Raw genomic sequence first — 15272 nt, forward strand, 5'->3', positions numbered from 1 at the left:
CCCTCTTGTAACTCATCGGTCCTACTACAACCAACCAGGTCTGAGCCTGTATTAACCCGAGCATTCTTTGCATAGGAGTCGCTTGCCCTAACAAGGAGGCCAAAGACCATGGCCTCTAATGTCTCCTGCTGGAGCACCTTTAGAAGTCAGAGGAGTGAGAGGGTGCTCGCTGCAGAGCCATTTGAGCAAAGCTGAGCTCCAGCGAGGGGAAGCATGAGCTCTCGCTCCTTCTCCTGTAAGCTGTTTTAATGCGTACACCAACCCCACCCCTAACCCTACCCCCAGTGACATCATTCGTAGAAGAAGTGCAAAAAAGGTGGAGCTCAAGCTCAAGCTCCCCCTCGCTGGAGCTCAGCTCGCCCAAATGGCTCTGCAGCGAGCACCACTTGGAGGTTTACCTGCATAGCACTTCACTAGCTGGCCTGTTTTACACTAGAAAAATTCAAAACAATAAAATATTTTGATACTAAATGCTTCACTTTCATCAGTCATATCAAACACAAAATACAAAAAGGATATTTTGTGTTTAAAATACATTTTTGATGTTTCATATATACTACTCCTTGTTACCATACACCACTTGAAAGTTGAGAACAAACTTTTAAAGGCTTTAAACAAAAGAGTCAAACAGCTTCATCTAGTGGCGGTTTCAGGACATTTCAAAACAGCTTATTGGAAAGTAATTGAATTTAGAAGAATTCTACTTATAGACGAGGGTTTTCATTTACAATGTGAATGAATATCACATGTATATAATATGTGATGCTTTGATAGGTTGTTGAGGAGGGCATCACCGAAAAAAATGATTTATTGAATCTAAATTGTTTTCAGGTAATTGGTTGCAAATCTGGACTTAATTTATACAAAAATCAAGTTGAACTAGTTGTTTAAATTAAGCCCGTATGCAACACTATTGCAAAAAAAATTTTTTTTTGTTTAGATCACATTTGCGTTCTTGTGTAGGCCATTGAGAATTATATAACATAGAGTTAATTTAATTTCACTATAATATACATCAATTAGAGCTAATTAGTGTTTTCTATAGTGAAATACACTATATAATAGCTAAAAACCGTTGTTTGGAAATCTGTAGGCCTAATAAAACTGTAAATTATTGTCAGCTAGGACATTCTACTACAGAAATATCAGTTGTTCTCTTTCCAGACAGGATACTGCACTAGAAAAACCCTTTATGTTTACATCTTTACAATTAAAAATAAAACAATATGTTATCTGAATTGCTCTTTTGATTAATTAGAGTAGTCGTGTTCTAATCAAATTCACTTCAAATATTATAAGTCTGAAGAGTTTTTGATTGCTAATAGTGAATCAATAGTGAATTTGTTATCTTCCCATTGCCACAAGATGGCGGTACGTAGATATATAAACTCTCGGCTATTAGGCATGTTTATAAGCTAATGTTCACATTCAGAGCAATTTGCCTTTCAATATTCAAAGGTGCAAACTGTAGTTCAGTAAAACCATTTCAGTAAACGTCCTTCAGTTATGTCAGATAAAGGACACGACGTCGATTTAACCAGAGCCAAACAAAACACGGGAGTCTGGCTGGTGAAGGTTGGTGATTATCTGTCAGAATAATTTAAGAACATTTAAGAAACTCTGTTTGGGCACAAAACTCTGACTTAAATGATAGAAGGTAAAGCAGAATGACAAAACTAAATTATAATTTGATTTAATCCCTTTTCTTATTAGCTAACACTTGTTTGGAAATCTGTAATATCCCCAAAACGGTGTAAATTAATGTCAGCTGCGACATTCTAGTACAGAAATCTCAGTTATTCTGTGCATAGTCAGGAATATTGCACTTGTGAAACTCGTTATGTTTACATCTATTAATTTGAAACCAAAACAGTATGTTATTTGAACAATTATGCTCTTTTGAGTCATCAAAGTAGCAGTCATTGTGTTTTAATTAGTGTAAAATTCCAAAGAGCAGATTCCCACAGCTGTGTACAGAGAAAAGGGTCTTTATTTTGAGGTCAGTACAGATTTTTCTGTCATTTAAAATACAACAATGTATTCATAACAAATATATGATGTAAATTACATAAAACAAAGAAAATTACAAATAAATAGAAATCAAAAATTAAGAATTGTGTTGTTTAAACTCATTTTATATTAGTAGAACAAATAACATTTTTTGAGTGTATAAAATACATAATAAAAGTGGTGGTCCTCTGAAGTTGTGCCACTGGTGTTACCGTTTAACAAAAATGGATTATTTTGAAATAAAAATCACTCTGTTGACCTAACGTGACTTCCTCCTTCTTATTCTTTTAGGATTAAACGAAGAAAAGCTCATTGTAACTCCACTGGCATTTCTCAGTTATCAGACATTTGTCATATCTCATGATTTCATATGATGCTTTTAGTTGGAGTCACTGATGAACTCTTTTATTATTAGGAAACAGTAAAAAAAACTACAATATAAATAGATTACTTATTCAGTGACTATACCATGATTTTGAACAAGTGGCTATATACCTTTTGTAAAATGCATTTTTCATAAAAATTGTCATGTGTTACAGTCACTGGTGTTATTTTTCTTCTGGGTAACAACACCACTAAAGACCATTTCTCACTGATGATTCATTTGTGTTACTGTGTTTTTTACCGTCACATTTATAAAAATGTGTCAAGATATGTAATAATTTAAAAATATATTAATTTAACATGTATTGAATTCTGCTACGCTCAAGATTCACTCAATTATTGTATCGTTTATAAATATTTCTTGTTAGATTTTCTTTGTTATAGCAAATATATGGTTGTGGAAATGAACTAAAATCATAACAAACCAGATAAAAAAATACCTAAATATATATTATTTTATTCTGTTTCTCTCAAAACCCTTGTACCCTGTAATGCACTAAATGAACTGAGACTCATCATAGCTTACATATTGTTCTAATTTTCTATTGTTGATTGAGCTTCTACTACCATATTATTTCTTTTTTGTTGATTTTGATTGCTTCCATTGTTTGATTTCTCTGCTGAGTTCTATTTTTTCCCTATAAAAAACTAAAAAATCTGACATAGCATTCAAACTATCTCTGACTTTACATAAATGCATGTATATATTTATTAGTTTTTGCTGCTATCAACTTTTTTTTTCTGTGCTTTATAACAGTATTCGGTATGGTCAGTATATTGAGCTGCCAAATAGATTACTTTAACAGGTATAATAACCCAAAAACACTCAGTGTATTGCTTTATTGTATATACTTGTTTAGAGAGAGAGAGAAAAAAACTTTTTCTAGGTTACACTGCAATAAAGTCTCATTATAAATGTTAATAGATTAAAAAAATCATTATAGTTCTATGTTAAAGTTATTTTTAGTAAACAATGAATTTTATTAGTTGTTACCTTCATTTATTTAAATGATTAAGTTAATCTTACATTTAGGATTACATTTTAGACATATTCAACAGGAACTGTCAAGTTGACTTATTTTTTTGGCAATAAAATAATCAAATAGACTATTAATTACAAATTTCATTTACTTAATAATTTGAGTGTCTAAATAGTTAGAATTTTTGTGTCATAGGCCAGACTATTGTGAAAATGTTAATGTTTAAAATAAGTTATCTTCAGGCATTTGTGATGTGATGAACATCCACTGCCAATATAACAATCTAAATATGAAAATAAATTTTAATATATATTTATTATAATTTAATATATATTTTTAAAGAAACTTGTTATTAAAAAATATTTATTATTATTATTATTTACACTCAAGACATTCGCTGTAACTACTTATTTGAAATGCGCTGACACAACACAATTCTTAAGGTTTTTTTTTGCAACAACCCAATTGTTTTATGTTCGATCCAGTTAAACTTGTAAAAACAAATAAGTTAACTTATCTTAATTTTTGCTTAACATTTTCCCGTGTTCACTGCACTGAATTAACTAGAAATTCAAATACTTTGCATATTTTTGTTATATTTGTTTTGATTAGTATAAAATTTTCTTTATAACTCGCTTTGTATAAAGTGTCTGCCAAATAATTCATGTAAATGTCACCCCACATCACTCTGTTCTACACACACACGCACGCACGCACGCACACACACACACACACACACACACACACACATATATATAAATATACACAAACTTTATCGGTCAAAAATGGGGTCAGTAGGATTTTTAAATGTTTTAAAATAAGCTTCTCCTGCTCACCAAAGCTGCATTTATTTGATCAAAAATACAGTTTAAATTGGGAAATTGTGAAATGTTATTGCACTATAAAATAACTGTTCAAAAGCAGTTTATGATTTAATTTAGTAATTTATTCCATTGATTTAAATATGAATTTTCAGCTTTATTACTCCTTTTTTCAGAGTCACTTAATCCATCAGAAATCACTTTAATATTAATAATTATTACTATTAATGATAATAATAATAAAAAAAAAATTGACCGGAGTAATAATTAAATTTGAAATTCTATACAATATGCCGCCTCGATGACCTTAATCATTGACTTAAAAAAAAATGACGCTAAACTTTATGAATGTATGTGTATATATATATATGTGTGTGTGTGTGTGTGTGTGTGTGTGTGTGTGTGTGTGTGTGTGTGTGTGTGTGTGTGTGTGTGTATATATATTATATGTGTGCGTGTATGTGTGTGTGTGTGTGTGTGTGTGTGTATATATCTTTTTTTTTTTTTTGCAAATCCTAGATAGATAGATAGATAGATAGATAGGTAATTGTAATTATTATTATTGTTTAAATATAGTTCATATTAATAGCAGTACATTGTAACTTTCCACTCTTATTCGTCTAGAAATGCATTTTAAAGGGACAGGGCTGATAGTGATTAGATTAACAGCGAAGGCTGAATCCAAGTTGAAATCCAGTTGTATCCCTGACAACCATAGCAACACTCTATAAACCAACTTAGTAACTGCACAGCAATGCCATGGCAACCTCACATTAAACGGATCATCATGGTGCCAAGTTACACTCGCTTCATCTGCTTCAGCTGATGTAAACATACTGTATTGTAATTGTGGAGTTATTCAGGCACTCAGTTTTTTTTAATTTTTTATTCCGTTTCAAATTACTTATTTAAAATGAGTTGAAACAACACAATTCCACATTTTTTGGATGACTTAATTGTTTTATGTTCAATTCACTTAATATTGTAAAAATCTGAAATGACGATTTATGTTGGTACAACATGAAGGAATTGTGTGGAACCCTGCCTTTTTTTAGACATATGCTGATATTCATTACTACAGTATACTGTGATAATAAACATATTGATATTGTTAGCACTTATAGTTAAAATAGTTAATAATTATTCAAACTTTTAAAGTGTCTTTCAATAATGTTCAGACTGTTGTGTTGGTAGTGCATTATTAATAGTTGATTTAGTTTCCAAGTCTATAAACTAATTTCTTGTTAATTTTTTCATACTAGGTTCCCAAATATCTCTCTCAGCAATGGGCAAAAGCATCTGGGCGAGGAGAAGTAGGCAAGCTTAAAATTGGGAAGTATGGCCTATTTTAACACCTCAGTTGAAACGGACATTTAATTTAATTTAATTAAAAAAATTTTTTGCCTGAAATTATTGCACTCAAGCATGTTTTACTTTTCCAGAGCTCAAGGGAAGACTGTGGTAAGTATTTTTTTTATTAATATTAAAAAAAATATGAGACTGAACCACTTTGGTAGCAAGACATTTTTATGCATGATATCAAGCAATTGAAATGTATAGGAATAGTGTAAGTATTTGGGTTATGTAGGCTGTAAAGGAGGTGGCTTAAATAAAGAGTTGTTGAAATGAAAAGCGTTTTATGTTTAAAAACTGAAATCGCTGACCTCAATTGAAGTAAATGAAGATCTATATATCAGTTTTCCTTTAATGGGCTATTGGTTGAATTCACATTTAAAGGAACACTTCAGTTTTTATTTTAATAAATCATATTTTACAGGTCTCCTACTGCTGAACAATTGAGTTTTATCATTTTTAAAAAAGTTAACCAATCTCAAGGTCTTGGAGGAGCACTTTTAGCTTAGCTTAGCATAATATATTTAATCGGATTAGACCATTAGCTTCTTGCTCAAAAAATAAATAAATAAATAAATAAATAAAAGTTTCTTATTTAAAAATGGACTCTTCTGTAGTTAAATCATAAGAGCGATGCAAAATGAAAAGTGTCTAAATTCTAAGTAGACATCTGACTCAGACCAGCTGAATGGATTTATAAATGGTAAGACTCAACTGGTTTACTCTAAGGGCTTTTAAAATGAGCCTATTTCCAAAAGGTGGAGAATTCCTTTAATATCCTTTAATATTAAAGTTAGGTCTTGAATTAACATGTAAAAACAAACTATTGTTACTATTATATTAACTGCTATTCTATCGTGTATTTCTGATGCTTTTAATCATTGAATTTGTCATTCATTCGCTCATTCATTTTCTTTTTGGCTTAGTCCCTTATCCATGCCAACCAATCCAGCATAGGTTTTATGTAGTAGATGCCCTTCCAGCTGCAACCCATAACTGGGAAACACACACACTCATTTGCACATACATTACGGTCAGTTTTAGCATACTCAATTCACCTATACCACTTCTTTGGAAACCAGAGCACCCGAAGGAAACCCACGTGAACACGGAGAACATGCAAACTCCACACAGAAATGCCAACTGACTCAGCTGAGGCTCAAACCAGCAACCTTCTTGTTGCGAGGCGAACGTGCTACCCACTGTGCAACCCTGTTGCCCTGAATTTGTCATTATGCAATTTGAAAACTAACAAAATTTATATTTATGACTGTCTGTTTTAGTTATGTTCTGGTGATCTGCAGTATGATTTTAAACAATCCATCACTCAAAAAAAAGATTTTCAGCACTATTCAACACATTTCTTGATTTTTTTTTGGGAGCACAACTTAATTGTTATGTTTAATCCACTTAAACTAATCCACTAAACTACCTGACAAAAGTCTTGTTGTCGATTCCAGTTGTATGAGCAACAAATAATAACTTGATTGCTTGTAAAACATTTGGAAAAGTGGCAGAAGGTAGAATTTTACTATGAATCAACTGCATCCCAATCATCACAAATACTGCAGAAGACCTATTGAAACCCGCATGAACCCAAGACTCTCTTAGAAATCAATCAGGTTTGGTAAAGGAAAAATCATGATTTGGAGTTACATTCAGTATGGGGGCATTTGAAAGATCTGCAGAGTGGATGGCAACATCAACAGCCTGAGGTATCAAGATATTTGTGCTGCCCGTTACATTACAAACCACAGGAGAGGGCAAATTCTTCAGCAGGTTAGCACTCATTCTCATACTTCAGCCTTCACATCAAAGATCCTGATAGCAAAGAAAGTCAAAGTGCTCCAGGATTGGCCAGCCCAATCATCAGACATGAACATTATTGAACATGTCTGGAGTAAGATGGAGGTATTGAAGATAAATCCAAAGAATCTTGATGAACACTGGGAGTCTTGCAAGAATGCTTTCTTTGCCATTTCAGATGACTTATTAATAAGTTATTGAAGTCATTGCAGAGATGTATGGATGCAGTCTTCCAAGCTCATGGGAGTCATAGACAATATTCATTCTTTTTCCACTGCACCATGAATTTATGTCTAATTAAAGTGAGAACTTACTGCCCAAATAAATAATTAAAAATCAAGGCATAATCATATTTTATTTTGGTAAAATAAGCGTCATCTAGAGGCCTTTGCCTTTCATATAAGCTACTTTTGATACAAAATGATCAACCAGAACTCAAATTATTATTCGTTGTTCCTAAGACTTGGATAGGACATAAGACTTTTGTCAGGTCGCGTGTTTTTAATAATTGAACATTGGCTAATTAATGATGACATCAACATAATTGGGGATTTGAAATGAGACTTCAGGAGGGATTGATACACTCTGAGGAAGTCAAAATCTTTTAGTCAGTTTTCTGGTGAATGAAAACAAACAAGACTTTTCTTCCTGAATTCATCTTTGTAAATACATGTGCTGCTGAAAGGAATTGGTTTTCTTTATATCATATATTAAAATGTCACCGTGGATTTGCATAATTATTAACTCTGGGTTGGAGAGCTGAGAATGTTTGACGCATCTTTGTTTGTGTAGACTCTGACAGATTGTTTCCTTAGGTGTCTTTCAATTTGAACGAGGAGCTGACAGTTGTTGATTGCTCCGGGGAGAAGATTTCCTCCGTTCGCTCCCCTAGAGAACATCCATTCACCATGCAGACGGTGGGAGGGCAGACCCTCGCTGTCTTTACAGAGAGTTCAGGTGAGTGTAAACAATACTTTCTACAGTGGTAGAAAGAGTACCATTACTTACCTAAAACTGTAGTGTAAGTAGAGTAAAAGTATCTATTGAAAATATTACTCCGTGCATGTAAAAAATAGTCCTTTTAAAAGTAGTGAGTTGTGAGTGAAAAAGGCTGATGCATTAACATGCAATTTGTGCGTGTGTGAAAACGTAATATTCTGTAGTGCATTTATTATTGTTTAAAGCCATTTCAGTCATCATATGAGAGATATCCATCAGCTTCTTATCAGTAAAGTGCAGCCTATAAATAATATCTCGGCCATTTTGTGTTAAGATTTGTGACTTCTGTGTCTTGAGGATGTTCTGTTTGATGCCATTTTATCGAACGGGAATCACAGGACTGATTATTCTACATTAGCCAATCACCATAGACAAAAATAAAGTAGTGACTAGAAGGGAAAATAGTGGAGTAAAAGTACAGATACAGCTCTAAAAAAGGAATCATGGTACCAATCAGCATTAAAGGGATAGTGTATAGTATCTTAGTTCATAGTAGTCTGAAAATTCTGTCGTGATTTACTCACACTGCTCTTGTCACAAACCTCTTTGATTTTCTTTTTCCTTTTAAACATAAAGATTTTGAAGAACATTGGAATCTGGCAGCCTTAAAGGGCGCCTATGATGAAAATCAACTTTTGTAAGCTGTTTGGACAGAAGTGTGTGTAGGCATAGTGTGTCCACAGTCATATTGGAGTGATATAACCCATCAAGCCGTGTATTAACATGTCATTGTAGTAACGCGTATAATCATATCAAAAAATAAATCAGGTTTATTTTGTACATTAACATAACGTATGTTATGTTAACAACAGCAGTGTGTCTTAACATGTATCCTGTCACATTTGCCTTGCAAAAACAGTGCAAAGCTAACTTTGTGTTTTGCGCATGTGAAAAATGGGTAAAATATGTGCCCTTTAAGAGCTTCACAGTATTTTGTCTTACACACTCCGAAATAAAGGTACAAAATCTGACAACAAATTTTTTTGTTCCTTACAGGTGCTTAAAGGTATATTAATATCTAAAAAGTACTAATGCATGCCTCTGAGTACTTTATAGATACAAAAGTGAACCTGAAACGTACCAAAGTGAATCTTAAAGGTACAACATGTTCCTCTGTATGTTATAAATGTGTACTTTTTAAAAAGCTATCGCCCCAGTGACCGATTTTGTACCTTTAGTTTTGAGTGTGCAGTATGGAAGTTAATGGTTACTGGTTTCCAACATTCTTCAGAATATCTTCTTTTGTGTACAACAGAATAAAGAAACTCTGTGAGTAGTGAGTAAATTTTATGAGTTTTATGAAATATTAACATATAATTAAAAGTTGTAGCCAATTTCTCATTTATACAAAGTAAGCAAGCAATAGTTAATAGAAATAAATGCTATTTGGCTATTTTGAAATGTATCGCTGTAAGCCAATAACTGTGCCTGCTTGGCTGGTTAACTGAAGAAATCATTCCATCTAGTGACGGTTCCAAAATGAAAAGCCAGCCTTGCAGATTGGCCGTTTTAAAATATTTGTTATATTTGTTTTTGGTGTAAAACACATTTTTTTTCTATAATAATGCAGTTTGCATAATTAAGTTTGTTTTGTATGGGTCAAAGACAAAAAGTGGGTTTCAACTCTCAACTCTCAAAGAATAAAAGGTGTATCAGCATCAAGTTTAATTATTATTCTTACTATTTATTATTATTTTTTATTTAGCTACTTTTTGTGTAGAATGAGTCCTCTATATATTTATATTTTATTCCTGAGTGTAGGATCATGTCCATCATACATTTCCCTCGTGATTTGCAGATGCCAGCCACTAAAATGTTATTTACCCATTTTCATAAAAGCATAGTTCACCTAAAAATGAAAATTTCCTCACTAGAGATTTAAAAAAAGCAAGACCTGTAACCATTGACATCCATAATAGGAAAAACAAATACTATAGAAGTCAATAGTTACAGGTTTCTAGCTTTCTTTAAAATATCTTATTTTGTGTTCAACAGAATAAAGAAACTTTTAAAGGTTTGGAACACACAAAGAGTGAGTAAAAATGACAGAATTTTCACAATCTGGGTGAGCTATGCCTGTAAGGTGTAGGCTCAGTTCCATATTTGAGTTTTTTAACTGAAAGTAACTTGCAGTGAGATATCTTCAAATACATCAGTGCCATTGTTTGGTCTCTAAATGCACACCAGTAATTGTTCTAAGGTATTTGTTTTTATAATAGCAGCTTAAATGGCCTAATTTGTCTAAGATTCTGATCCTGGATTAAATCCTGTTCATGAGATCACAAGAGGGTGGAGCTATACATGCCTACTGGATGTGTCAGCATAGCGGCAGTTCAAAACTTTAATTGGCTGGATGGCTGCTTCTCACTTAAGGCTCTCTATGCCAATGAGGAAGAGATTGTCACTAATGGGCGGGTCTTTCCCCCTCTGATGACTTGTAAAGAGATACAATGTCAATCAAAGTGTTTCTGCAGGCTGGTTTATGAAGTGCAATTTATAAAACATAAAATTAATACATTTTTACTCTTTGAGGCTGGCTATTTTCACACACTGTTGACGCATAACTGTGTTTAAAGGTTCACGAAACACCAAAACACTTTTTTAAATGTTGACAGTCATATATGTGTCCCACATTGGTAAAACACTATTAGGACACATATATTTAGCTAACAAGTTAAATTGGTTGTTTTTGCATGTTTGGAATAAATTTGTTCTTCTGGTTTAAAAAGAAATTTGAACGCAAGGTCACGGCAATGAGATCCTCATGTAAATTCCAGCATGAAGACTGGATGTCTTTACTGGCAGGTGTCAACTCAAGTGACGTCATTGAGTTTTTAGCACATCTGATCATTAATTAATGAGAAAAACTTTTTTGAACCAATCAGAACGCTCTATTGTGAATGAGATGCAACTTCATTTATATGCATGATATAGCTATAAAGACTGTTTTTACCTGTTACAATGTTCAGGTGGCAGGGAGACACCACGTTGTGTTGCCAACCGTAATTAAAAGTGGAAGTAGAAGAATTGTTCAGAAACATTGGTCGTCAGTGTTAAATGTGCCACAACAATGGTTTTGTTTCCAGTTCCCCGCTATGAGAGCGCAGCTTGTGTGTGGATTACAGTGGTCTGCTAACATGCAACAAAAATGTTTGTGAGGAACATTTTTACCCGAGAGCTTTTCACATCTGGAAATGGTGAAGTCCGGATTTGCACGCTCATCTTCTTTTAAAAAAGACACAGTTCCAGTTGATGTTGAAAGTCCTGTCTCTACAGATTTGGTGATCAAAGTTCTTTGTTTATGTTTATTCAGATGGTAAAGTTAGTTAGTAGGGGTGTGAACCTACACTGGTCTCAAGATTCGGTTTGGTTACGATTATCTTGCCATTGATTCGGTTCAGTTCGATATCTCAGTGCATCACATTGACAATGCTTTCCATACATAACTAGATTTTTTCTTCACAACACAATAATGAGAGCTCCCTCATCCTCCAGAGGCAGCAATGGTCCGTATCCAGTGAAGAAAGGTACCAAAAAAGTCAACATAACATACTGTGTTTTTTCCGTGGCTCAATTGGAATATTATCAAGCTACGAGAGTACATTTGAGATAAATAAATAAAAAATAACTCAAACTCAACTTTAACTAAAAAAATTACTCAACTTGCGTCAGTCAAACTGACTAAAATATTAAGTTAAACGTTGAATAACTTTAAATTTAGTTGAAACCTGATTAACATACTAAATAAGTTAAAGCAACATAAAAATATTTGTTGTCTTGACTTTTTGTCATTACATTTTTTTTAAAGTGCAGTTTCTGATGTATACCACAGATGAGTTCCTCTGTTTAAAAGAAAGCACATGTGCATCTGCATTTGTATTTCAGCAGTGCGACCAAAGGTGGAAAGTATAAAGAGCACAGCTGTTTTTTTTTTTCATTTTTATTCAAATATTGGAAATTGTAACCATTTACTTCCATAGTATTTTTTTTCCTTCTATGGAAAGTCTTTGGTCACTTTCTTCAAACATTCTACAAAATACCTTCGTTTGTCTTCAACAGAAATGAGAAACTGGTTGAGGTTTGGAACCATTTGTTGAGTAATTTACTGTAATTTTTAGGTGAATGATCTCTTTTAACAGATAAGATACAGTTGTTGCCAATTTGTCATTCATACACAGTACACCAGTAATTAAACTAGTCAAAGTAATTATATGATATTTGGCTATTTTGAAAATGTATCACTGCTAGCCAATAACTGTGCCTGCTTGGCTGGTTAACTGAAGAAATCATTCCATCTAGTGGCAGTTCCAAAATGTAAAGCCAGCCTTGCAGATTGGAAAATATTTGTTTTATTTTTTAATTTGTGCGTGAAACACATTTTTTTACAGCACATTTTCTTACATAATTATACAGCATTTTTTTTACTTCTTTTTGCCATAATTAAGTTTTTTGTGAATGGGTCAAAAACAAAAGGGTGTTTGAAAGGGCACCTATGATGAAAATCAACTTTTATAAACCGTGTGGGTATAATGTGTCCACTGTCATATTGGAGTGATAGAAACACAAGTCTCTTTTTTTATGCTTTAAAATAAGATCCATAACCCATTAATTTTCAGGCCCACCGCAATGTGACAAAAGAGTGCTGTTTTTCCACCACACAAATTGATTAACAGGTGCTATGTCTCCAAAATAACATGTATAGATATGTCCACAGAACATTTATTTTGTAAAGAAACTGGGATTAAAATATGTGTTCCAACTCTCTGGGATTTTATGTTTCATAAGTTTAAAGCGTTTTTAAAACAGGACATGTTTGTAATAAAAAGAGAAAAATCGATATGTAATTCTTAAATGCTACAATTGCCATGGCCGCATGGTGTCAGTAAACAAGCATGTGTGTGTGTGTGCCGCAAATGGCATTTGTGTGAGACTCATCATTTCAGAAAGGCTTGAATATACTCCATCACAGATATATCAAATAAACTGACTTGGTATTTTTGACTAGTGACCTGTATTTTGAGTTCTCTCTGTCACTCTGCATTTTATCTGATGTATTGCATAATAAGCAGACACACACATGCAAACGGTGGGTGGGGAGAAGCAGCTCATTTGCACGTACACTCGGAAACCAAAATGGGCAGATTCTTGGGTCTATAATTGATTATCTGATGGGTATTTTGAGCTCAAACTTTACAGACACATTCTGGAGATACCAAAGGCGTATCTTACATCTTGTAAAAGAGATAAAATATTTTCATTCATCATTCATTTATCTTCTGCCGCTTTTCCGGGGCCGGGTTGCAGGGGCAGCAGTCTTAGGAGAGAACCCCAGACTTCCCTCTCCCCAGACATTTCCTCCAGCTCCTCCGGGGGGATCCTGAGGCGTTTCCAGGCCAGCCGAAAGAAATAGTCCCTCCAGCGTGTCCTGGGTCTTCCCCGAGGCCTCCTCCCAATGGGACATGCCTGGAACACCTCCCTAGGTAGGCATCCAGGAGGCATCCGAAACAGATGCCCGAGCCATCTCAGCTGAAGTCTATCGATGTGGAGGAGCAGCGACTCTACTCCGAGCTCCTCCTGGGTGTCAGAGCTCCTCACCCTATCCATAAGAGTGCGCCCTGCCACCCTTCGAAGGAAACTCATTTCGGCCACTTGTATCAGAGATCTTGTCCTCTCAGTAATGGCTCAATGCTCATGACCATAGGTGAGAGTAGGAACGTAGATTGACCGGAAAATCAAGAGCTTTGCCTTTCAGCTCAGCTCCTTCTTCACCACAACGGACTGGTACATTCGCCGCATTACTACTGCCACTGCACCAATCCGCCTGTCAATCTCACGTTCCATCCTTCCCTCACTCATGAACAAAACCCAGAGATACCTTAACTCCTCCACCTGGGGTAAGGACTTTTCTCCAACCTGGAAATATCAAACCACCTTTTTTTCCAGTGGGGCACCATGGCCTCTTTGAGGTTTGAGACTTGGAGGTGCTGATTCTCATCCCAGCCGCGTCACGCTTGGCAGCAAACCGACCCAGTGAATGCTGAAGGTCCATGTTCGATGAAGCCAACAGAACAACATCGTCTGCGAATAACAGAGATAAAATCCTGTGGTCCCCGAACCGGACCCCCTCCAGCCCAAGGCTGCCCCTTGAAATTCTGTCCATAAAAATTATGAATAGAATTGGTCACAAAGGGCAGCCCTGCCAGAGTCCAACATGCACTGGAAACATATCTGACTTATTGCCAGCAATGTGAACCAGACTCCTACTCTGTTTCTACAGGGACGAGACGGCCCTCAACAGATCGCCTCTGACCCCATACTCCCCGAGCACCCTCAACAGAATGCCACGAGGGACACGATCGAATGCCTTCTCCAAGTCCACAAAACACGTGGACTGGTTTAGCATACTCCCATGAACCCTTGAGCACCCTGGTGAGGGTATAGAGCTGGTCCAGTGTACCACGGCCTGGACGAAAACCGCATTGTTCCTCCTGGATCCTAGGTTCAACCATTGGCCGGATCCTCCTCTCCAGTACGCTGGCATAGACTTTCCCCGCGAGGCTTAGGAGTGTGATTTCCCCCATTATAGTTGGAGCACACCCTCCGGTCCCCCTTCTTTAAAATGGGAACCACCACCCCAGTTGCTCAGTCCAGAGGTACTGTCCCTGACCTCCATGCGATGTTGTACAGACGTGTCGGCCACGACAGCCCCACACTATCCAGAGACCTAAGATACACTGGGTGAATCTCATCCACCCCCACTGCTTTGTCACTGCGGAGCTTAGAGATAAAATAGGTGCCCTTTAAAGATTCAAAACATAAAGGAATATATGGCGTTTATTTGAATTATTATTTAAAATGTTGATTAAAGGTTTTGTTTTATGTGTGCGCAAAAATATTGTATAGCTCCATGAATTCAGAT

At 35.1% G+C, this 15272-nt stretch overlaps 1 protein-coding gene across 1 annotated transcript in view; it reads left to right on the forward strand.

Moving 5' to 3' along the window:
• Positions 1–1410: 1410 nt before the first annotated feature.
• Positions 1411–15272, forward strand: part of gtf2f2b (general transcription factor IIF, polypeptide 2b) — a 56840-nt gene continuing 42978 nt past the window's right edge. Inside the window, 4 exon segments of the mRNA NM_001017832.1 lie at positions 1411–1575; positions 5458–5531; positions 5638–5656; positions 8170–8311. Of these exon segments, the coding sequence (NP_001017832.1) occupies positions 1507–1575; positions 5458–5531; positions 5638–5656; positions 8170–8311 (304 nt within the window). The 5' untranslated portion in view covers positions 1411–1506.

The sequence above is a fragment of the Danio rerio genome, chromosome 9 (genome assembly GCF_052040795.2).
Source record: "Danio rerio strain M-AB ecotype USA chromosome 9, GRCz13ab, whole genome shotgun sequence".
In the NCBI taxonomy this organism is placed as follows: Eukaryota; Metazoa; Chordata; class Actinopteri; order Cypriniformes; family Danionidae; genus Danio; species Danio rerio.